This window comes from Pelophylax lessonae (genome assembly GCF_965119305.1).
Source record: "Pelophylax lessonae genome assembly, chromosome: 2".
Lineage (NCBI taxonomy): Eukaryota > Metazoa > Chordata > Amphibia > Anura > Ranidae > Pelophylax > Pelophylax lessonae.
In genome coordinates this window covers 149,764,022-149,789,263 of record NC_138769.1, presented here as the reverse complement: position 1 = coordinate 149,789,263, position 25,242 = coordinate 149,764,022, and the positions used below count along the sequence as shown (strand labels likewise).

General features: G+C 41.2%; 1 protein-coding gene across 2 annotated transcripts in view; it reads right to left on the bottom strand.

Moving 5' to 3' along the window:
* Nucleotides 1-25,242, bottom strand: part of CUX1 (cut like homeobox 1) — a 615,616-nt gene that overhangs the window by 343,820 nt on the left and 246,554 nt on the right. For both annotated transcript variants that reach the window (XM_082244943.1, XM_082244942.1), the window contains exon 4: nt 18,495-18,573. In XM_082244943.1, the coding sequence (XP_082101069.1) occupies nt 18,495-18,573 (79 nt within the window). The remainder of the gene's footprint in view (nt 1-18,494; nt 18,574-25,242) is intronic.

Genomic DNA, 25,242 nt, shown 5'->3' with positions numbered 1-25,242 from the left:
CATGTATTTGGTTTAAATATTGTACTGGCTTAATTAAAAGCCATTACATAGCAATGATTCGATTTTTTGATGTGTCACTGAAGCTGCAGGTTTACATTTACAAATTTTGTGTCCCAAAACTGCATCTCTCTCAGTGCTTTGTTTCTCTATCCCAAGAAAGTCTGCTTTCCCTATTCAGAGAACTGCCATTCATCAGAGAATAAAACTTTAGTTATAAATAGGGTATGTCCTTACCAGACGTGGTTTATGTAATTACAGTGAATGAGCATGACACCCATTAGGCTGTCTGCCTCTTAGTGCATACTTATTGGATTACTCGCAACTGCACTGACCACTAGACCATCGATTTCCAATACAGAGATAAACAGGCCAGCTGCCTGAACAATACTTTGGCCAGCACATGACAGGGAGAGAGCCGAAGCACACAGGACTTAGGAGAAATTATTGAATACATGTCCGATGAGGGCGCCAGATTTAATGGCAAAAAGGCAGGAAAGGTTTAGTCTCTTACAGTGGAATGCTAAACATCAAACTGAACAGATCAACAACAGTGTACATTAGCTAGTTCATTTAACTTCAAAAACATTGCAGTCATTCATTTTGCAGACCACCCTCAGCCTGTAAGAACATAGTGTATATGTGTTAACACATTAGACATGGACACATGCTTTTTCTCAGCTAACCGAGAGGAGCCTGTTGGCTAATAGAATGGTACCGGATTTCATTTGATTTCACTCTTCAATTAAGGAAGAGCATGCAGCCTGCCATAGTTCTGCACCCAATAGGTTAAACAAAGACGTATTGTGATCCGCATATAAGTTGGACTCATCCCAGCTCTCTAAAATAAGCAGTAATTCATATTAAAAAGGATGGAGACAGACAGTCGAGTCTTCTGAACGCTAGTTAAGAGTTCAGGAAAAGCCCAGTCACTTCTCTGATTATTAAGTAATGACAGCAGGCTTTAAAATTAGAAAGCAGAGCAGCAAAGATACTTGGCAAATAGTCCCCCCAAACATACACCAGTCTTTGAAAAGGAAAAAAGAGGCTAGAACTGTGAAATATACATGTCAAAGAATCTGTTTTCTGTTTGTGCTTGTAAATAAATGTCAATGACAAACACATATGCAAAAAGGGTTATTTTTTTTAAAAGTTTTAGGTTTTGAATAGCACATAAAATATACTGCTTAAACAAAATTAAAGGAACACTTTGAAAAACACATCAGATCTCAATGGGGAAAATCTCATGCTAGATACCTATACTGATATGGACTGGGTAATGTGTTGAGAATGAAAAGGTGCCACATCGTTTGATGGAAATGAAAATTAACAACCTACAAAGTAGAGATGGGCTTAGGCGTGTTCGAGTTTGCACATGGCCGATCCCGCCAGGAAGCAGACACTGCACTCCGCTTATCACAGGCAGTGAGACATTTCCCGATGAGCAGCTGCACAGATCTAGAAATGTCTCACTGCCTGTGATTAGCGGAGTGCAGTGTCGGCTTCCTGGCGGGATCGCCCACGTGCAAATTCGAACATGCCCGAGCCCCTCTCTACTACAGAGGGCTAAATTCAAAGATACCCCAATAATCAAAGTGAAAAAATGATGCAGCAGACTAGTCCATTTTGCTGAAACTTAATTGCAGCAACTTAAAAGGGTACTCAGTAGTTTGTATGGTTCCCATGTGACAACGTCAGGGCATGCTCCTAATGAGAGGACGGATGTTGTCCTGGGGTATTTCCTCCCAGATCTGGATCAGGGCATCACTGAACTCCTGAACAGACTTTGGTGCAACTTGGTGGCGTCGGATGGACTGAAACATAATGTCCTAGAGAAGTTCTATTGGATTTATGTCAGGCGAGCATGGGGGCCATTCAATGGTATTAATTCCTTCATCCTTCAGGAACTGGCTGCATACACTCGCCACATGAGGCCGGGCATTGTCATTCACCAAGAAGAACAAAGGACCCACTGCACCAGCCTAGGGTCCGACAATGGGTCCAAGGATTTCATCTCGATACCTAATGGCAATCAGGGTGCCATTGTCTAGCCTGTAGAAGTCCGTGCATCTCTCCCATGGATATGCCTCCCCAGACCATCACTGACCCACCATCAAACCAGTCATGCTAAATGATGTTACAGGCAGCATAACGTTCTCCACGGCTTCTCCAGACCCTTTTACATCTGTCACATGTGCTCAGGGTGAACCTGCTCTCATCTGTGAAAAGCACAGGGCGTCAGTGGCAGACCTGCCAATTCTGGTGTTCAATGGCAAGTACCAATCGAGCTCCACGGTGCCGAGCAGTGAGCACAGGGCCACCCACTAGTGCTCACCCTGTTCCTACTTTCACAAAGGAGCAGATATCGGTCCTGCTAATGAGTTAAAGACCTTCTTCGAGCCTGTCCAGCTCTCCTAGAGTAACTGTCTGTCTCCTGGAATCTTCTCCATAATCTTGAGATGGCAATGGCACGTACTCATGTGCCATCCTGCAGGAGTTGGACTGCCTGTGCAACTTCTATAGGGTTCAGGCATTGCTGCATGCTACCAGTAGTGACCCTAGCCAAATGCAAAACTAGTGAAAAACAGTCAGAAAAGAGGAGTAGGGAAAATAAATGTCAGTTGCCTCCACCTGTAAAACCATTCCTGTTTTGGAGGTCGCCTCACTGTTGCCCATCTAGTGCACCTGTTCTATTTATTAACACCAAAGCAGCTGAAACTGATTAACAACCCCCTCTGCTACTTAACTGGCCAGATAAATACCATAGGAGTTTAATTGACTTGATGGTATTCTCTGATTAAAAAGTGTTACTTTAATTTTTTTGAGCAGTGTACATAGAAACACACCAGATATTTAAGCAAAGCAATAGGTTCACTTTAGTGCAGACCTCGACGTGCACTTATCCATTTTTGCTCCCCATCTGCCCTGTTAAGCTTGCAGGAGTAAAAAGCAAGTCTTGTGTAAAACCGGCCATACATTGTGCAAATTTCAGCTAGTTCCTGACAAACCAGCCGAAATTCACACAGGTGACCACCCCTTTCTCCCACCATCATCTGAATGGAAAAAAAAAAATTACGGAGCAAGGTTGTAAAATTGTTAACGCCTGAAGCGTCCAATCAGATGCAGCTGGAAGATTCATTCAGTGGCGTTGGATAACGTGAATAAAGGAATGTTAGAGTTTTTCCATTTAACCCACAGTCTGAATAATAAAAAAAAAAAAACATGTGTATGGCCAGCTTAAAGTGGTTCTAAAGCCTCAAGGTGTTTTACCTTAATGCATTCTGTGTCCAGGATCCCCCTCCCCCAGCCCCACCTTATACTTACCTGAGCTCATTCTCAATCCAGCATTGTGCCTAAGAGCAGTGTGTCTCTTCCTCCTCACATTGGCAGATTCATAGTAGGAGAAGCAATCCTGCTGCTGTCAATCAAATTCCTTGAGGGAGCTGGGAATGGGGAGCGCAGTCGAGCCCTGCTGTCTGTGACTATAGATGCAGGCAGTGGGGCTCGGGAGCGAGCCCGCATGAGTGCTTCCATAGAAAGCGACTTCCTATGGTGGGCACCCACCAAGGAGGGGCTAGGAGAGCTGCTGGGGGACCCCAGAAAAAAAAGAGGATTGGGGCTGCTCTGTACATAACCACTGGACAGATCATGCAAGAATACAGTGTTTATTATTATTTTTTTTTTTTAAATTAAGGTTTAGAATCACTGTAAACTAAGTCTCGAATGTCATAGCTTACACAGGGCCATTGGCTCCCTATGTGACAATGCTACTTTGTGGCCCGGGGCTGTTACATGTAGCCAGTCACATGTTTCTCCATATACAGAAGCTGTTGGTGCTAAGCAGAGTGGCAGAAGAAAATAGGAAAGCTAAGTATACAATTGAAAAGGGGGGGTGTTAAACCAAACATATTTGTCTTGACTGGGCAAAGCACTGGTTTGTTTCAGAGCCTTGAATGACTTTAGGTAGAGAACACACAGATTTTCCTTACTCATGGAAGAACACACCAGTATTGCACATGTCAATATAAAAGAAACGCAGGGGCTTCCATGGCTGATCACCTTCCCAAAAGGTTCAATGCCTGGCTGTCAAACAGATCCTCTAGCCTTATTACTTTGTGAGTCATACACCTGAAACAAGTATGCACACATCTGGAAAGGAAACATTGAATGTCGTATTCTTCCTGAGTATTGAGTAACCTCTTGCCGCTGGCTGCCCTTTAAGGGGTTCTTAACATTCAGATTTGGAGGTGGGCTTCTTGATCATGTGATTCTTGTCGCTGGGGGTCACAGTGGTATATGATTGAGGGCCCGTGCTACCAGCTCCCAATCATAAACCGTGACTGTGAAATGTCAGTGGCAGCTTGGTCCTTGAGATGAGAGCGTGCCAGTGAATGTGCAGAACAACAGAGGCAGCCGACACATTTCTGTGGCTTCTTGACTTTATAGGCCACCTGGTGTGCTGCTGCATATATGCATTGCACTGACATGAATGCATAAAGAAGATCAGCATGAAAATCAGATAACTGCCACTTTTTCAGGGTCAGCTTACAGGTTTCTGTCAGGATAAATATCCTTTATTATATTGCACAGGTTCGGTGGCACTCCATGTGGCATTATCATCTGTTAAAGTGGTTCTAAAGGCAATACATGCTTTACCTTAATGCATTCCCTGCATTATGGAAAAACATGTCCCAGTAGTTGTATCTCTCCCCCCACCATATATACTTACCTGAGTCCGATCTCGATCCAGCACTTTACCAATCTGCAGCACTGCTCTCTCTCCCACTGCTCACAGGACACAAAGGCAGCAATGTAAGCCATTGGCTCCTGCTGCTGTCAATCATATCCTCTGAGGAGGGAGCAGGGCCAAACCACACTTTGTGTATCTATGGACACACAAAGCTCAGCTCGGGAGGGGGCCTGCACATGTGCCCCCATAGCAAGCAGCTTGCTATGGGGGCACATAAGGATGAGGAGGAGCAGAGAACAATGGTGGGGGACTCCAGAAGAGGTTCGGAAGCCGTTATGTGCAATACCACTGCACAGAGCAGGTAAGTATACCACGTTTCTTATTTAGGGAAAACAATCTAACCTTTATAACCACTTGTGATATGTGATAAATACCCCCTGATTTACCTTTGAAATAAAAAAGTTTCAGTCCAACAGCATGAACATTTTCATTCATCTATTCTCAATATCTGAATTTTTTCTCATCATAATGATTTCTAAACCTCTGCTTGTTGCTTGACATCTACCTGATCCACTGACTATAAAACAAGTATGTCGAACAGATAAGAGTCAGAGCTGCTGATCTCCATGCTGGAAGTTTTACCAGCCAGGTAACTAGTTGCCAAATAAGAAGTTACAGAAGGCGGCCTACATATTTATCGCAATAAAAGTTACCTTTAAAGTGTATCAAAAGCCAAAACATATTATTTAGCTTTGGATAGAGAAGGGAGATGTTAACAAACAGGTCAGGTATGTACTGGTAACTCTGTAACCTACTGGGGAAATTAACCCTCTCTCTGCATCCTAGTCTCAAGGATTGAAAATAAGGGACACTTAAAAATGTTTAGATGTTACAAGAACAGGAATACATTGAAATTCTTCCACTGGGGACACTTGTGACACTGTTGTCTCTATGGGATGGGAAATGAGAGGAAATCTCCCAAATAGGACAGAAAAATACCTTAGCACAATAATATAGATTCCATTAGAGGAATTCCTCTAACTGGAAGCTGCCACATCAGTTACTGGTCAGCAAGATTTCAATTAAGTTACATTGCACCAAACATATTAATAAGGTGCAGACGAATCTCTTAAAACATCTGCAATCACACTAGGGTCTATGTGAGGAGACCTTGTTTCCTGTACTGGGTAAACAGTCTAAATCCCAAAGACAAAAGCAAACCTGTATCATATCACTGTCAAGGGTAAAAGTATTTTTTTTCTAATAAGTCTTAGTGTTCATTGTATAAAGTCCATCTGTGCTGTCATTTCTAATTGACTGGTGGAAAGAGTGGGTTTTCTGGCTCACTTTCCTGGCAGACACTGACGAGAAGGTAGATGAAGAATGGGAAGGATGCAATCAATAATATCTCTTGTCTCTTTAGATCTGCAGCCCATCACTTGTAAGTGACATGGATGGTAAACTATTTGACCCTTTATATACTGAAAGAGGACAGGCCAAAACATGCTGAACATTAAACTTACGCATGGAGTGACAGCAGCTATAAATTTGAAGTTTCAGACCCGATGCCTATATAACAAGAATAGTGTGAGGGTATAATTTAATATTAATCGATCCTGTTGAAAGCCATGACTCTATTACCAAACAAAGCCATGCCATGTGAATCCAGCTGTAAAAGACATCAATGTTCTCAGTTGTTTTTTGTTATTTATAATATATATATATATATATATATATATATATATAAATTTGGGAGATTAGCTCGCTGGCGGGTGTGGATGACCCCTTTGGGGGGTTCGTTACACAGGAGATAGCCGAGAAGTGGTTGCAAACAACAGTTTGGTTTATTCATGCAATTTTCTTCACCAGACTGCAAGCGTCAAAAACATCCAAAATAACATAAAACACAAAATAAATCCTTGCCACTGTGGGCGGCTACCTTCTCACACACAGGAACCTACCTAAAGAAGTCTGTCCCCAACCTACTGTTGGGCAGACTTGGCTGATCATACAGCAGACTATCAATAGTCCATTTATTATCTCTTCACATCGAGAATGTCCCTTTTTTCTTCACATAGAACACATTCCTTTGCTTGTCTCTTTACATAGCAACCATTCCTTTGCTTGTCTCTTCATATAGCAAACAGTGCATTTATTTCTTTCCACATAGAAATAGTCCAAGACCTCACCTTGAGTAGTCTTCACACTTTTTACCCTCCTCAGCGCACATCGCTCCAGGAGGTCTTCTCCCATGCTCACACAGCGTCGGGAGGCACACATCTGACTGTCCTCCTCTCCCCAGCTTCACACAGCGTCAGGAGGCAGCCGACACAGGAAGGTAGACTTCCTCTGGACAAAATATAGAGGCCTTAACTTCCTCATTCCGAACAGCTGAAGGCCTTTCGGCTTCCTTAAGCCGTCCTGGCTACCTTTTCAGCCGACACCCTACAGTAATTGGCGAACTGTCTAAACCAAGCAGAGATGTATCTCCTGTCTGTGACAACATCCACAGATTTACCTGACTTCCTGTCACAATATATTATATATATATATATCTATATATCTATATATATATCTATATATATATCTATATATATATATCTATATATATATATATATATACACACATACATACATACATACATACATAAACACACACACACACACACACACACACACTTATTTACTTAAACAGTGAGCCCTCTGATCATTTTCAAAATAATTTAAACTATTTGCTTAATGGATTGGAGTTTAATACTTCTAAAAATGGAGAATTTTTGGTCAGTGATTCTTCTACAAAACTGACAGGCAGTAATCAGCTGAAACATTTTAGCAGCTTTCATCCGCCCAATATTTAAACTGTATCCCTACTAGCTAGCTTGCTCCAGTCAAGTGCATTGTAAGTGATCCTGAAAGTAGAGAAGTTCTTCTTGATGAGATGGAACAGAAATGCAACTCTAGAGGTTATCCTTTTCAATTGATAACGAACAAACAGGTTAACCCTTTACGTTTTGGAGCTGCCTCCATCACTAGTCCCCGTCTCTCATTATCAACACAAATCACCCACACAGGGGGCATATTGTTAAAATACACAGATATCACACGCCATTATTTTATTATTTATATCTTAAAGCACCCATGTGGGTTGTTGTGTGTGGGGGAAAAAACAAAAAGGTAAATGACGGGCTAGCAAGAAATGACAACTTGATCAGGGATAAACATACAGTTAGCTGTGGCTAGACATTTTAAGGAACATGCTCAATGAGTATTGTAATTACAATTTATAGAGATTGGTCATATTCCTAAAAACAGGATGGGAGGGGACCATGATCTGCTTTTGATATAAAAAAAAAAAAAAAGGGAAAAAAAAAGAAAAAAGAAAGATGCAGTGGATAAGCTGTCTAGATACCCTATGCTCTTGGGGATTGAATGCCGATCTGCATCTACACCTACTTTTATGAATGATTTTTGTGAACATTTGGAGTACATATTGATTTTATTTCTTACAAATTTATGATGTGTTTTTAAATATGCTTTTATTTTTGTTTAGGTCACCCAAGAAGAGGGGTTTTGAACACTATATGTAACCTACTAGGTATCCACGAGGAGTCAGACTGCTATCCTATTGCTTTGTGTATAAAGATTTCCAGCATTTGTACAATTTATCCATTGATTGTGCATTTTTTGAATTCTTTTTCACATAAATTTGATTGTTTGTTACTATCTTACTAGATGTGTTTCTTGCCTGACAAAGGGTGAGTGCTGGCCTAAAGCGGATGCAATGTATGGAAACACTTCTGTTAACTTTTGCTACTTTCTAAAACTAAAGAAACTTTTGAGTGCTGCAACCTTCTGACTTCTTTCTTTATATTGTTGGCTGTTTTGGACAACCCTGTTGCATGAAATTCTCTGTGTATACAGTATATCACACAAACACACCGTATGCAGAACAGGGGACAGTGGTGGGCTGGCAACATGGAGACATACACTATATTACCAAAAGTGTTGGGACACCTTATTTTACACACACATGAACTTTAATGGCATCCCAGTCTTAGTCCGTAGGGTTCAATACTGAGTTGGTCCACTCTTTGCAACTATAACAGCATCAACTCTTCTAGGAAGGCTGTCCACAAGGTTTAGGAGTGTGTTTATGGGAATGTATGACCATTCTTTCATAAGCACATTTGTGAGATCAGGCAATGAAGTGGACGAGAAGGCCTGGCCCGCAGTATCCGCTCTAATTCATCCCAAAGGTGTTCTATCGGCTTGGGGTCAGACTTTGTGCAGGCCAGTCAAGTTCCTTCACCCTAAACTCGCTCTTCCATCAAGGTCCATCTTTATGGACCTGGTTTTGTGCCCTGGTCCAATCATTTGTTTGAGGGGGGGGATTATGGTGTGGGGTTTTTTTTTTTTTTTTTTTTTTCATGGGTTGGGCTTGGCTCCTTAGTTCCAGTAAAGGAAACATTTAAGGCGTCAGCATACCAAGACAGTTTGGACAATTTCATGCTCCCAACTTTGTGGGAATAGTTTGGGGCTGGCCCTTCCTGTTCCAACATGACTGCGCACCAGTGCAGAAAGCAGGGTCCATAAAAGACATGGATGAGCGAGTTAGAGGTGGAGGAACCTGACTGGCCTGCACAGAGTCCCGACCTCAACCCTATAGAACACCTTTGGGATGAATTAGAGCACAGACTTCGAGCAAGGACTTCTCTCCAACATCAGTGCCTGACCTCACAAATACGCTTCTGGAAGAATGGTCAAACATTCCCATAGACACATTCCTAAACATTGTGAACAGCCTTCTCAGAACAGTTGAAGCGGTTATAGCTGCATAGGGTGAGCCAACTAAATATTGAACCCTATGGACTAAGACTGGGATGCCATTAAAGTTCATGTGTGTGTAAAGGCAGGCATACCAATAGTTTTGGTAATAGTGTATATCGTGAAAAAGTGAGTTACTTCTGATGGTGAACAATCAGATAATATATTTTATTCTCTAGCTAAATTAGTTTCATATTCTGATGAGTCACTATGGCCAACAAATCACTTTGGAGCTGTGAAAATATTCCTATTTCTGGGTGCAATAAATATTCTTTTGTTTACCATTGCAAGATTACTCATTAAATAAAAGAGCAATAGCCATTATCTTTTTGTAACGACTGTAAAAGATCTGTACACATGCAGTGGAATGACCTGCCTTAAGATCTACAGAACTGCAGTGAAGTTTCAGAATTTGTCAAGGCGTATAGGTTAAACTGGAGGTTTCAATTATTTCTCACTACAATACTGGCACTGATTAAAACACTCAATGAAAAAAACGGGAAAAAATCTGTATACATGCAGCCCAACTGTCTAGATCAATATCTACAAAACACGGACATGGAAACGGTTTCAATGTACTGTATATAGGTGAATTGTAGGGATTTTTCTTTTCATCAAAATGGGAGTTTCCCTTTAAGAGACTTTTTTCGGTTTTAGAAAGAGTTGGCCTGTAATTGGCCAACTCTTTCTTCACATCAGTCTATTGCTTGTTTGGTAGCGACTGTGTCACCAATGCCTTGGCATCTAGGAATGACAATGCCTTGGAATCTATGAATGACAGGACAAAGTTACATCTTACAGATATTTCTTCATCTTTTGTTAATAACATTCAAGGTGATTATTTATAATGTATATCATTTTACATTACGTATGCAAATAGACACATGTACTCCATGTGACTCCTGTATATAGACCCCATTCCCGCTGGATTCCCTATGGAACACTGCTTTCCACCTGGTTGTTAAATGTGCCATGCAACCATGCAATAACAAAAGGCAAGAATTGCAGAAGAAATAGGACTTTGTATGTAAGGCATCCATGCAAACTTGTATTAAAGCTGAACTGCAGGATTCTCCAAGTTTATCATTTTCAGATTCCCTCCCTAGCAGCTATAAAAACACTCAAAGTTTAAATCAATATAGCTTACTTTCTTTGCAATCCTTTATTTTCGGGACCCTGTTATGTCATCTTGCTAGATAAAAAAAAACACTACTACTCTGAGAGGAGGACTTTCTGCATTGCCACACATCACATCCATGGGGGTTTAAAGAACCACACTTCCCATGGTGCTGTGGAAGAAGCAGGAAATCATGGGAGGGTGTGTAGGTGGAGATGAGGCTGTGCTGAAGTTGGGGGCTGAGCTAATTGTGGAGATGAGTATTGAGCTATGGGTGGAGGTGGAGTTAAGAGAAGAGCTGGGTTTGAGTTTGAGGGCAGAGCGGTGTTGTGATGCTTATAAGTGGGAGGTACAGACCAGGAGTCTGACACTCCCAAGATCTGTCCTTTACACTGGCACAGAATTACAATCAGTAGGTTACAAGACCGTGGTTTGGGGACAGAGGGTACAGCAGCCACTAATCCTATAGAACAGAAATCACAGGGAAGGAAGCCTGTGATTTAAATAATGCACATTCATTTTGCCTTAAACTACAGCCTGATGAAACAAATAGAGTACGTGTCTGCTCAAGGTAGTAGAGCACCAGCAGCAACAATGAAAAAGGTTTCTGCGCAGAGTTCTGCTTTAACATTGCCTATATTATCATCTAAACAAGTGGTGCTCTTAATCTTTAGGTCCACAATGAATGCAACTTACTCAGAGAAGCATACAAAGAACACAGCAAGTTCTTCCTGCCCTCCCGTGTTTTAGGATGAAAATGAATGCCCCCTTGTGTGTTTTCCTTATGCTACGACACTGCATTCCTGCATACGTTACTTTTCGTCAGGGCACTCTAGGCTAATATAATCATACGATTACATAATTAAACCAGCTGTCTCATTATAGAAAATCAACTGGAATTCAGGGCCTAATTAGTCATACAGCAATTAGCATGCTGATGAGCAACTGATGAAAAGCTGCCTAGTTTTCGACTGTGTCAAGACCACCCAGTTATTTAGTGGGCAGAGAGGGACAGAACGGTGAAGCAGGGATTGAGAGCTGGACAAATTGATTATATTTCACACACAAGCTGCATTTTCCATTCTGCTAACTCAAACACCGCAGAAAACCGATCTGCCCAATTGAGACCTCTGCAGTTCCAAAACACGGAAACCTGATCTAATTTTACAATACAAACAAAAGCACACAAAGAGGTCAGTGACATGTGCTCTGCATTCAGAAATGAGCCCAACAGAACACTTGTGGCAACCTGAGTAGACACATTGAAAAAGAAGGTGTTTGACAAGTGGTCTTCTGAGCAGAAATAACATGAAGAAAGCAAGGATGTGAGCTAGAAGGCCACTGAAAGAATTCATGTCACATATACAAAGCTAAATCTTTTGAGGACAGGAAAGTTAACACAACATGTCTATTCAAAGAGGAACATTTATGAATGCTAGTAGCAATGTAATGTATGTCACCTTTAAGAATAATTACCAGCTAGTTTGGAAAGGAATGCCCAGGAAGTTAAAGTGTATCTAAAGCCAACACTTTTTTTTTCCAAGTTTTAAATAAAGTACAGAAGTATTGAACCTGTTGTTAGGGATTCATTTGCTCTCTGTGCCCTCACTTGCGTCCTAGGAGTCCTGTTTTCCATTTGTGCCAGGACTGAACGTGCCACCAAAACAGGAGGCGAGTAGAAACCTTCATGGGGACATCTGTTCAATGACAACTATCATTTGTTTTCTACAAAATGATAAATTTTTACCAATGTTGGTGTGCTCAATGAGGAAGATTTTCCCCAACTTCCTGTGGCAGTGACAGTGCACTGCTGGAAAAAAATCTCCTTAGAGGACTTTTAAATTACTTTGAGAAAAAGAAAATCAATATGCATCAATTTGTACAAAACGTCTTCCAATAAATCTTGGAAGATAGATGTGGTTAAAAAATGTCAGTACTTTCAAATTAAATACCAAAAATATCCATAAAAGTACACTTTGATGAGATATATTTATATTCATTTCTAAATGGCCTAATATATTCCCTTTGAAAATAGTTTATATCGGGATTTCTAAACAGGGTTCAATGGAATCCTAGAGGTTATACTTCTGCCTCTATAGGCCTGTAAAAGCCTATGTGTGCATGAACACATAGACTAACACTTAGGGGCATTTAGAGGCAGAAAAAAATACGACGAAAACAATGACGCAAGATGCCTCTAAAAGTGTTCAAAGCGCTTAGTGTGCATGAGGCCCAACGGCCCAATTGTCAAACTCGACCTAAAAGATCTGCACAGTTTTGAGTTTGTAAAAAGGGTCTGTTTGATAAAAAAACTGAATAGATTATTTACGTAGGCACTTGCATTGAAGGGTTGTTGATGCATTTAGCGATCAAATCTACATCTAATGTAATTGGGGTGTAGTCGACTTTACTCCAGACGCCTTTATTTAAATAAAACTCTAGTATAGGCAATGTTTATATTTTAACTGAAGATAAACCAAATTAAGCTGGTCTCACAAGCATGAGCTGAAACTGCCACACCTGTTAAATAACTATAATTAAAACGGAAGCCTAACTTTGGAGGAGAAAGTTCCTACCTTTAATTGTAGACCTCAGACAACACTATGGTTCCTAGCTAAATCCAAAACTTGCCTAAGGGAAAGATGAACCTTGATAAAAGCATCTGAATTGTGTTTACATTACTAAATTACAACTGTTAAATGAATGACTAGTTCCTTCAGAGAATACGTCATAATCCTCAAACAACAATTTTGTCACCATTATGAGACTCGATGACATAGATGGGCAACAACCCAGTACCAACAACCCAGTACCCAGTCTGCCTCAGGCTGACATCAACCATACGAACTGTAAAGTCACAACAAATTTTAATCTCCTCTTAGGCATTATATCTCACTGATGGTTTAAACTGTTTAATACGTATATTAAATAATGTTCTCAAATTATGGGAGGGGAATTCAAGCTTATGCTGTTGTGTTTTTAAACAATAAAACCGTGAACAAAGTACCACTTTGCAATTTCTAAATTGTTAAAGTAGACCTATATTGAAAAAGTGAGGATTTACTATCTTCTAGGAAAAAAAGAGAAGGGTTATTTTGCCTTAGCAGAACCCTGAAAAATGGGATTTTTGACTTACTGCAAAATCCATTTCTCCAATGTTCATTGACGGACACAGCTCCTGATCTTCATAGCCATTGGGATTATACTGCCCCCTACAGGAGTAGGACACTAGACAGAAAAAAAAAGTCTGACTAAGCCCATGGGCAGTTCCAAGGGGGTATACTCCCTCTCTCTGCTACAGACACTCCGTTTAGCTACAAGCAGTGTCAGAAGAATTACAACTCCACAATGGGGTGGGTGCTGCGTCCGTCAATGAGCATCAAAAGAGAAGGAGCAAGGATGAACCCCAAGAGACTCACACCACGCAATGTACGTCTTCCACGTACGATAGTAGAGCCTCCTATAAGTAGATTTCCTAGCTTTTAACAGTGTAGGAATCACCGACTCAGATAAACATCTATCCTTCAGCACCTGGCATTCAACAGCCAAGCCGTCAAAGCCAGCGACTGTAAAGCAGGATGGAAGATCAGTCCTTGGGACAGCAGATCCTCCCTGAGAGGAAGCTTCAAAGAAACGTCGGCAACCAGCCACACCAGATCGGCATACCAAGCCCAGCAAGGCCAGTTCGGAGCCACTAAGATGACCGGAATCCCTTCTGCCTTGATCCTGCGTAGAAGTTTTGGCAGAAGCTTCAGAGGAGGGAAGGCGTAAATCAGACAATACTGACCCCACGGGACCACCAGCCGCCAGAGGATCCCTTGACGGAGTCACAAACCTCTGCACCTTTCTGTTGAACAGAAATGCTAAAAGATCCATCTTGGGGGTGCCCCACCAGAGACACAACTGATGAAACACCTCCGCATGAAGGGACCACTCCCCTTGGTCAAACACCTGCTGACTGAGGTAATACGCCTGCCAGCTTTCCACCCCGGGAATGTGTACGGCAGAGAGGGCTGGAATGGACCGTTCTGCACACCTTATAATGCCTGCTACCTCCAGAGCCGCCAGGACGCTTCTTGTGCTCCCTTGGTGATTTACATAAGCCATGGCCGTGGCACTGTCTGATTGAATGCGCACTGGACAACCCTGAAGACGACCCATCCAATGGTCCAGATTCCGGGCAGGATGACCCACGTCCATGGCGGCTGAATCAGATTCAGGATCTGATGAGACAGATGAGGCAGGGGAAAGCGGGGGGCACTTTTTGCTAGCCCCTCGCCCGAAGACCACCTCCACCCTGGGCACAAAGGACTCCAGGACCGCAGTCAGTGTATCGATGGATGGTTTGGACCCAGAGGACCTGGCACCCTCAGAGAGGGGATCAGGTGGGGAGATGTGCTCCAAAGTCACCAGGGGGGCCCCACAAAAAGTGTAAAACACTACTGAATCTTCCACCAGAGCCCCCCCCCCCCCAAGTAATTTTGCAGTGCAACGGGGGTAATAAAATTGTGTCATCAAGAGTGACTACAATAGCCCTTTCCACCCACTGCTTCCTATCATAGAGGTTAAGTACTTCATCATTTATGAATAATGATCAATAAATGTAGGACAGACAGATGATTGAAAGGTCCACCCCCTCGAATCATATTACTGCATTTTTTCAACAACATATACATACATTACAGTAGGGTTGTTTTAGAACTCAGGAATAACTCTTTAAACCCCTACTTGGATATAGCATCTCGTATCATTTCCTGTCCTGCTAATCACCATCCTGAATCTGAGAAAACACTTCCTAAGGGTGAACACGAACAGCAATACATACCTATACTTCCTACTTTTCCCATTCGATCCAAAATACAAATAAAGGCTTTTGCTTGAGTTTGGCTCTTATATCTTAGTTTCCTTTTTTTTTTTTTTTTTTTAATCTTTTTCATTGAACTGAATATATGTTAAGATACATACTGTTTATTACTTGCCTAATCATTCAATGGGAAGATATTGTGTAACTCGCCACATCCTGTATTAAATCATCATACTAACTGTTTACCGCAGCACATGATGCTTAGTTTTGCTTAAGAGAGCTTCATATTGAGCAATAGAGGTATACAAAATTGTTTTTATTATTATTGTTTGAGCTTGTCATTATGATTATATATATTATATACAGTATCTCACAAAAGTGAGTACACCCCTCACATTTTTGTAAATATTTTTTTTCTTTTCATGTGACAACACTGAAGAAATGACACTTTGTAACATGTAAGTAGTGAGTGTACAGCTTGTATAACAGTGTAAATTTGCTGTCCTCTCAAAACAATTCAACACACAGCCAATAATGTCTAAACCGCTGGCAACAAAAGTGAGTAGATCCCTAAATCAAATGTCCAAATAGTGCCCAAAGTGTCAATATTTTGTGTGGCCACCATTATTTTCCAGCACTGCCTTAACCCTCTTGGGCATGAAGTTCACCAGAGCTTCACAGGTTTCCACTCGAGTCCTCTTCCACTCCTCCATGACATCGGGGAGCTGGTGAATGTTCCGAGACCTTGCACTCCTCCACCTTCCGTTTGAGGATGCCCCACAGATGCTCAATAGGGTTCAGGTCTGGAGACATGCTTGGCCAGTCAAACACCTTTACCCTCAGCTTCTTTAGTGAGGCAGCGGTCATCTTGGAGTTGTGTTTGGGGATGTTATGTTGGAATACTGCCCTGTGGCCCAGTCTCTGAAGAGAGGGTATAATGCTCTGCTTCAGTATATCACAGTACATGTTGGCATTCGTGGTTCCCTCAATGAACTGTAGCTCTCCAATGCTGGCAGCACTCATGCAGCCCCAGACAAATGACACTCCCACCACCATGCTTGACTGTAGGCAAGACACACTTGTCTTTGTACTCCTCACCTGGTTGCCGCCACACACGCTTGACACCATCTGAACCAAAAAAGTTTCTCTTGGTCTCATTAGACCACAGGACATGGATCCAGAAATCTATGTCCTTAGTCTGCTTGTCTTCAGCAATCTGTTTACAAACTTTCTTGTCCATCATCTTTAGACGAGGCTTCCTTCTGGGACGACAGCCATGCAGACCAATTTGATGCAGTGTGCGGCGTATGGTCGGAGCACTGGCAGGCTGACCCCCCACCCCTTCAACCTCTGCAGCAATGCTGGCAGCATTTAAATGTCTATTTCCCAAAGACAACCTCTGGATAGGACGCTGAGCACGTGCACTCAACTTCTTTGGTCGACCATGGCAAGGCCTGTTCTCAGTGGAACCCATCCTGATAAACCGCTGTATGGTCTTGGCCACCATACTGAAGCTCAATTTCAGGGTCTTCTTATAGCCTAGGCCATCTTTATGTAGAGCAACAATAATTTTTTTCAGATCCTAAGAAAGTTCTTTGCCATGACGTGCCATGTTGAACTTCCAGTGACCAATATGAGAGAGAGATGACACCAAATTTAACACACCTGCTCCCCATTCACACCTGAGACCTTCTAACACTAACGAGTTGCATGACATCAGGGACGGAAAACTGCTAATTGGGGAAAATTTGGTTATTTTCACTCAGGGGTGTACTCACTTTTGTTGTCAGCAGTTTAGACATTAATGGCTGTGTGTTGAGTTATTTTGAGGAGGGGACAGCAAATTCCCACTGTTATACAAGCTGTACACTCACTACATTGTAGCAAAGTGTAATTTCTTCGGAGTTGTCACATGAAAAGGTATAATAAAATATTTACAAAAATGTGAGGGGTGTACTCACTTTTGTGAGATACTGGGTATATATATATATATATATATATATATATATATATATATATATATATATATATATATATATATACACACATACATACACACACATACATATACATATATTTACATATATTTACATATATACAGTATCTCACAAAAGTGAGTACACCCCTCACATTTTTGTAATTAAATCTTTTCACAAAAAGCCATAAAATCAGAAGACAACTATGTCCAAATAGTCAAAGATACAAAAGCTGGTTCAATATAGATCTCTTCTACCAGCTCCAAGTACTGGCTTTGACATGTTTCGCCATATTTGCCTTCAACAGGAAGGACAGTACTACCAGAAGCAAACGCAAAGATCTTCTCTGTTTCAATATATGGTCACCTTTAAAATCACGCTTTCTTTATATTTGGTATATACATAGCTATCCTATGTTCTGATAAATTCAGCACTGAAAAATCCTATTTAGTTTTCTTTGCTTATGAGGGTACTGGGGAGCTGTGTTTGCCATAACTGACCCTGTCTGTACAGTGCTGGCAGATCTCATTATTGGTTGTAGAATATATTTCAACGCTGTCTATTCTAACAAAAGGTTAAATATTTAGAAGCTGGCTTGCATTAAAGGTTAATGAGAGGAGACTCTCTTCCCTTTCTATGGGCACAGACTGGTTCTGACATTGCTCAGAAATGTTTACAGTTAGCCATGATGCCTTCTTCTGAGAAACATATACAAGATAAGAAAATGTTATGATCTGAGAACTCATATAGTGGTGTTTCCTAAAATGTAACTGCAAAAGTTACAAAAAAATGTTATTTAAAATGCAACCATCATTGGAAAAGAAAATGTGAATATGAAAACCAGAGTATTCCCAAATATAGTGTAAAATAATATGAAAATAAAAAGCAGTCATTAAGTAGAAAAACTCCCCAAAGAAACATGGATCTGGAATTTACGTGCCATACTACTTGTCTCCCCCCATTTATGTGTGCTTTTGGTAAGTGTGCATACACATATGAGGACATTTAAATACATATTTCTATGGTCAGCAATGTTTTTATTGCCATTATACAAGCTTATACATTGGAACATGCACAATTGTTTACCTGGGACATCAATTAATCGCTTATAGACATTCAAGAAGGCAGCTTCAGCTTCTTTGCTTCTTTTACTTAATGCATCGATCTAACAGAAAAAAAAAAAAATTGTTTTACATTGGGCTCAACCCGTTCGGAAACTGTCAATATTTGTAGGAAAATAGGTTAGATCAATAGGATGTAATAACTCAACTACGGCATTTGTATATGACTTTTTGCCCAGCTGAAATTTGTACCATCTGATATCCATTGGTTGAAACTTGAAAGCACAAAATAGCAGACAGAAAATAAATAAATATGCAATACAGAATCTAAATTTATAGGCAACCAGAGCTATAACAAAAAATTAAAAAGGATATTTGCTCTGAATTTTGTAATTTTGATGTTGGTGTTCGGTCGTGCAGCCTTCCATCTCCCCCTGCTTGCTTGGTTAAAGGGAGTCCATCATACTGATAAACACAGAGACGCTAAAGCCAGGAGGGGGCAGGACAAAACAGCGACTTCAACTGGTACGTTATTATTTTGATATTTAAGTGCCTTGGAGTTGTGGGTTGCTGGGTCCCAGAAGAAAACAAAGGATAGGTACAGGCTCCCATGCTAGTGCCAATTTACACGGGAAGTTTCAGAATACAAATTTATTTTTTTACGAAAAGTATAGATTATTTTTAGTGAGCACATATTTTGAGAAAGGATTGCAGTGTTTACATTTAGTAATATGTTAATGAGACTTTCACGATTTTACAAGCTTGCGCTTACTTTTTTGTTATCTTATCAAATGTAGAGATTTAGGCACTAGTGGCATGCTAGATTAGCTACTGCAATTACTCAACAACTATTACTATAAGATATCAGTTACAGTGAGTATACTGTTTTTAATGAGTCAGCAGACTCCTAGACCTTCATTGTGGGAAGGAGCAGTAAAGCACAACTATTGTAGAGATTTATAAAGCAGGAAGCCGAGCCTGTATGTGGAATGAGCAAACATGGCTGTCTTCATGTACATAGATAATCACAAACCATACGCAGAAGCAGAGCTTTTTTAAATATTAACCCAAATTGCTAAAATTATTTACATCAACCTGATTTCATTTACAAATATATCTAAATTATTATTATTTTTTTTTTAAACTTACTGTAAAATCCATTCCTTTGAATTTATTGAAGAACACAGTGAAGATCCTGGCCAATGGGTTATAGATCCCTACAGGAGCAGGATACTAGATAAGAGCAAAAAATCACTTCCCAAGGGTGGCCCATTCCAGTGGCCAAACCCCCATCTGCTAGAAACAGCTCAGTTAATCACAAAGAAGTACAAAACAATAGGCACAGAAAGAACAGAGGGGCGGGTGCTATGTCATCCAATGAATGCAAAGAAAAGGTATGTACATATAAATCTAAATTTTCTCTTCCCCTCTTTAAAAGACACAGCGAAAATCCTGAAGTTCTGACCATTGGGGGACATCCCGAAGCAGTGTCTACTGAGAGGGGGGTGGAGACAAACAAAAACCCTCTTGTGCAAGATTAACTACACCATTAATTGTGGAATTCCCTACCACAATTGGTAGTAACTGCAGGGAGTATGGCTATTTTTAAAAGACTCTTGGACATACATCTCAAGGATCATAACACTCAGGGCTATGCGAGATGATTGCGTCCACACACACCTACACAGGTTGAACTGGATGGACTATAGTCTTTATTCAACCTGAACTATTATGTAATTGCAAAACATGCATCCGAAGATGCAACATCATTAGCTTTGTACTGATGACCAGTTGGCCATTTATGAGACAAAGGAAATAGATGATGAAGAAAAGCAAACCCCCCCACAGTGGAATGGGCCATGGCAATCAAAATATTTTTGATTATATCATGCAGCGTTGTGCCAAAAAAGCTTTCCATTCTTAAATTAAGGCCCTATTCACACCTTAGCGTTTTTCCACTCGTAAAATGCTCATCTCTAAAGTCTCAAAACGCCCAACAAGCAAAATCCTATTCCTTTCAATGGCCCCTGTTCACATATGAGCATTTTGTCGCCTGAAGCAAAACGCCTGAAGTGCAAAGAAGTACATGAGCTTCTTTTTTGCGTTTTTGTTAGATGTCAATGCCTGCCTCCAAACACCTGCAAAAAACACATGAAAACACGCCTCATAAAAGCCTGAAAAGGGCACAAAAAAGCCTAAAAAAAGCCCCCAAAAAAACGCCTGAAAACAATACGCTCAGGTGTGAATGGAGCCTAAAGGTCTGTCAGGGCTTTCTTACAGGTCAGGTCAGTCAACCAACACTCAAGCCACAGTAAGCTTCAAAAAACACCTATTGCGGCAGAAAGCCAAGAACTCACGGGTCCTGCATCCAGGGACACACTGTACACATGTTGAAGACCTTTAATTTACTGGTCTTATCCTTGGCACAAAAGTTTTACCCACTGTGTATCGGTCACAATGAAGCTGTGGCTAAAGCAGCCCAGAGGATCGATCCAGTGACAATGTACATGGATCTTGCAATGAAGAGTGCATTCCATAGGCAACACAAACCCTTCATAGATAGTGGTGAAAGCACCAATGAGTGCCGGCAGTTTGGGGGTCCCAGAATCCTCTGAAGAAGGAAAGGAGAAACCTGTAGAGGCCATGAACAGCACACAGCTGATGCAGGGTCAATGACACTATCTGTCAAATGTAAACATGGCTGCAGGAGCTTCTAAATCATGCTGGCAGCAGCCAAAAAGGCCTGCAGCTGCACTGGCATTACACTGAGTCAAAAGGCAAGTGTAAGGCGACACAGTGGGGAGCACAGGCATGTGGGGACCTTAGAATGGGAGCAGCCAAATAGGTGCCCGAGGGTGGAGAGGTTAACATAGCTGCCAAATGCAGCTACAGTGGGTACAGGGAGAAAAGGGGTACCCATAAACCACTCCAGACCAATGAAGCAATCTAGGGCAGAAAGGAAGCCGTTCATACTGTTTTCCTACCATGTAGGAAATGATGGGGGGTACTATTTCCTGTGACAGGCTGCCTTCTGCTGGAGCTGGGGTGCTACTGGTCTGAAGGGGTTGGGGTGGGGGCACTGAAAACAAATTCAACCAGTCAGTCATGAGTGGCCCCCCATAGGATATCTCACAGGCTTCCCGGGGATCCAGGATAGGGTTATCATATCTGATCCCACACACAGGCAGGGATCATTATGTGCTCAGTGGCTAAACTGGAGAGACTTCAAGGATCTAGATCAATGGTATCCAAACTGTGGCCCTTTGCTTGTTTTTATCTGGCCCTTGGGGCACTATTCCTTCCACTGATACAAGGCAGTATCCCATGTCCCACTGACACCAATAATGGGACACTATTCCTTCCATTGACACTAATGATGGGGAACTATTACTTGTACTGACACCAATGATGGGGCATTGTTCTTCCCACTGATACCAATGATGGGGCACTATTCCTTCCACTGACACCAATGATGAGGCACTATTCCTTCCTCTGATACCAACAATGGGGCATTATTTTTCTACTAATGCCAATGATGGAGCAATGTTTACTCCCATTGATGCCAAAGCATTTTCTACTGCCCCTGGCCACAGTCCAGCCCCCTCAAAAGTCTGAAGGAATAATCCTGTTTAATCTATATGGTGATGCGAGTCCTAAAAAATGTCACTGAAAAACATATCATCAAGAAAAAGAGAAGGTTTCTGGTATATTCAGAGACATTTGGAACTTGGCATGGAGTTAGGATAGAAGTCCTGTTTTAGAGTGGCCACTAGTCAATAAGAAAACAACAGAAGACTTTTGAAGTTGCAAAGTATATATGTTCTGGTTTGGGATTTATGGCATGTCTCAGGCTGTAGGTATTGGAAGAGCCTCTGACGAGGAATATTGTACTGATCACTTAAGTGTTCAAAGGATTTGAATACATTTGCATCATGTATCGTAAACCTATATTAAACCACAATTAGAAACCCTTACGTTTATCTGGATCTGCCTTATTGACCATCTCCCACCCCATTAAATGTTGTATCTGGGAGGCAAGAAAGTATGATTTCATGTAGTGAACCACCAACCCTTCTGCATCTTTAACATTAGCGTCATCAGTTTAACGAGTGGACGCTTTTTCCTCCATATCAAATCAGGAAAAACCAGACAGAAGTAATCCACACAAGAGTATAGTGGGGAATGTACAAAAGCTGAGGGGCCTATATCATTTTCACTAGGTTGACCCGTTCTATAACCTACACCAGCTGGAACATTTATCCTTAAATCGATTCAAGAGTGGTTTAGGATTAAGAGGTACATAATCAAGCACATTCCTAGATACTGTTACCCCAAGATATATGAATGTTTGAACAACATGGATTTGTTGAGCCTTCGCTGGCAAGGGGTTGTGGATATCATCTATCACGGTTTTCCTCAATCATACATGGTTATTGGCGTCTATGGTTATCTCACAAAACTGGCATAAACATTCTAGCAAAAGCAAATCATTCTCCTAATTTTGAGCATCACTTGTGACAGTGAGGTGACTTGTAGTGGGAACTAATAAAAGTTACTGGCTCTCAAAGGCCAGTGTTTAAGAAGATGTTAATTCTTTAGAATCAAGAATACTATAGTCTGACCCTTTCTAAGCAAGAGAGATTTATATTCTTTGGAATCAAAAGTACCACATGCCTATCTTTCCATGACGGGCAAATATCTTCCCCAAGATCCCCTTTATTTTTAAGGGATCTATCCACAAATCAATGGCCAACTGCAGACATGAGATTAATACCTGTTCTGCAGAAAAATGACCAGATTAGTGGTGGAGTAAGTAGCAGATAGGGCTGGCCCAGATACACTGATCAGGGAAAGCAGTTCTGAGTTTTGGAGATCCCAAAGACATTCTCAACAATAGAAAACCCTGCATTTGTGTACCCAGAGGCAACTGCAAAGCAGTGGCTGTTCACTATTTTTTTAAGCTGCCACTTGCAAAAATAAAGCAATGTAGCAGTCATTTACAATAAATGACAGTCTAAAGTTCTTATGAGTCAGAGAGCACTATATATATAGTACTATATAAGTACACAGGAAAAGAATATTGTAATGGGGGGGATTTATACTTTAGTCAAACAATGAAAATGAAAGCCATCATCAGATTTTTTTTTATTGGTAAACCTTTATACAGGTTTGACAAACCTCACTGCACATTGCATCTTATATTAATAACAAAATCATTTTGTATTCAACATGGTAGTGTAAGTACTGAAAGTATCATTTTCGCCAATCTACATGTTAAACCAGAGATCAGTAAAAATAAAAGTGTCACAAAGAAAATCAGCCAAGACTTTATGAAATAAATATTGCCAATGTCTGGCCGCTGAGCTGTATAAATGTCGCCAGCCCAAGTAAATACCATAATGATGTTATTCTGACCAGAATAATATTTATACAGAAAATAAAGGCACCTAAGACAGTGCAGGGAAACGTCTATAGATCACAGAGGTCACTAATAAGCAAGGAGGGACAGGCACACTATAAAGCAGCTCTACCTCTAATTTTACTTTGTGGTCTGTTTTACCATAACATAAATAGCGTCAGGAAAAATAGTTGTTCATCACTAAATATTTATATAGCTGTCAGTAAAAAATATTTTCCGTGGTTGGCAATCTATGCAGAAGGCACATTGTTTAATTTCTTCCCTTCATTCTAATGATATAATCAGTGTGTTTGTCCATTAAAGTAGAAGTAAAGGCAAAACCTAAACGAACTCTAAACCTACTCCCACCCACATTCTAAGCCTAATCTATCTAGCCCTGTAAAGAAAATATCGTTATACTTACCTGTTTTAGAGCCTCTACGGTCCAGTCCCAAGCGGAGCAGTCAGCGGTGACGTCAGTGTGTAGGAGAGACAGCGGACAACAAAAGCCCCATAGTAAGTCTATGGATGACGTCATTTCCAAGACGTTGACGGCTTTCTCCTACACACAGAGGGTGCTGCAGGAGACCAGACTGGAGTGGCTTCAAAATAGGCAAGTATAGGGATCTTTTCTTTACAGAGCTAGATAGATTACGCTTTGAATGGGGGTTCCCATTGTCAAGGTCTTACCCTGCCCTCTTGTTGGCAGTCATTTTGGACATATGCAGACTGCTGCCTCTTGTAGACTCTGATTGCATCATCACTTGCCTGCTGCCTGGGCGTCACACAGTGATGATGATGCACATATCTATCACCTGATGGGTTGCAGTCCTTGCCCTTGTGTTTGTGCTCCAAGGTGCACCTTTGCAAGCAGTCTTCTGTTCTCCGTGTTCCTCCGTGTATAACCTGGCTTGGCTGATGACTCTCCTGGCTCTCGACCCGGCATCGGCAGACTACCTGGCATCGGCAGACTACCCCCGCTTCTGGACTCGACCCAGTCTTGGATGACTACCCGCTTCTGGACTTGACCCCAGCTTGTTCCTGCTCCCACTTCCTCACTCTTGCTGTGCATTTATTGTTGTTTGCTCCAATAAACTGCTTTATTTTACCTGCATCCCTGTGTGGTCTGGTTTCCTGGTACCCTGACACCAGTAGGTTTAGTGATGATTTACTAAAGGCAAAAAAACTGTGTACTTTGCAAAATGCAGCTGCTCCAAAGCTTTGAAAATGAACAGAAGCTCTGCTGACTTTCATCACACAATCACGTGCAAGCAAAAATGCATTTTTTTTATTTTACTTGCATGCGATTGGGTACTCTTTGCACAGTAAGGCCTTACCTCATTTATGAAGCTCTGGACCAACTGCACTTGCAGAG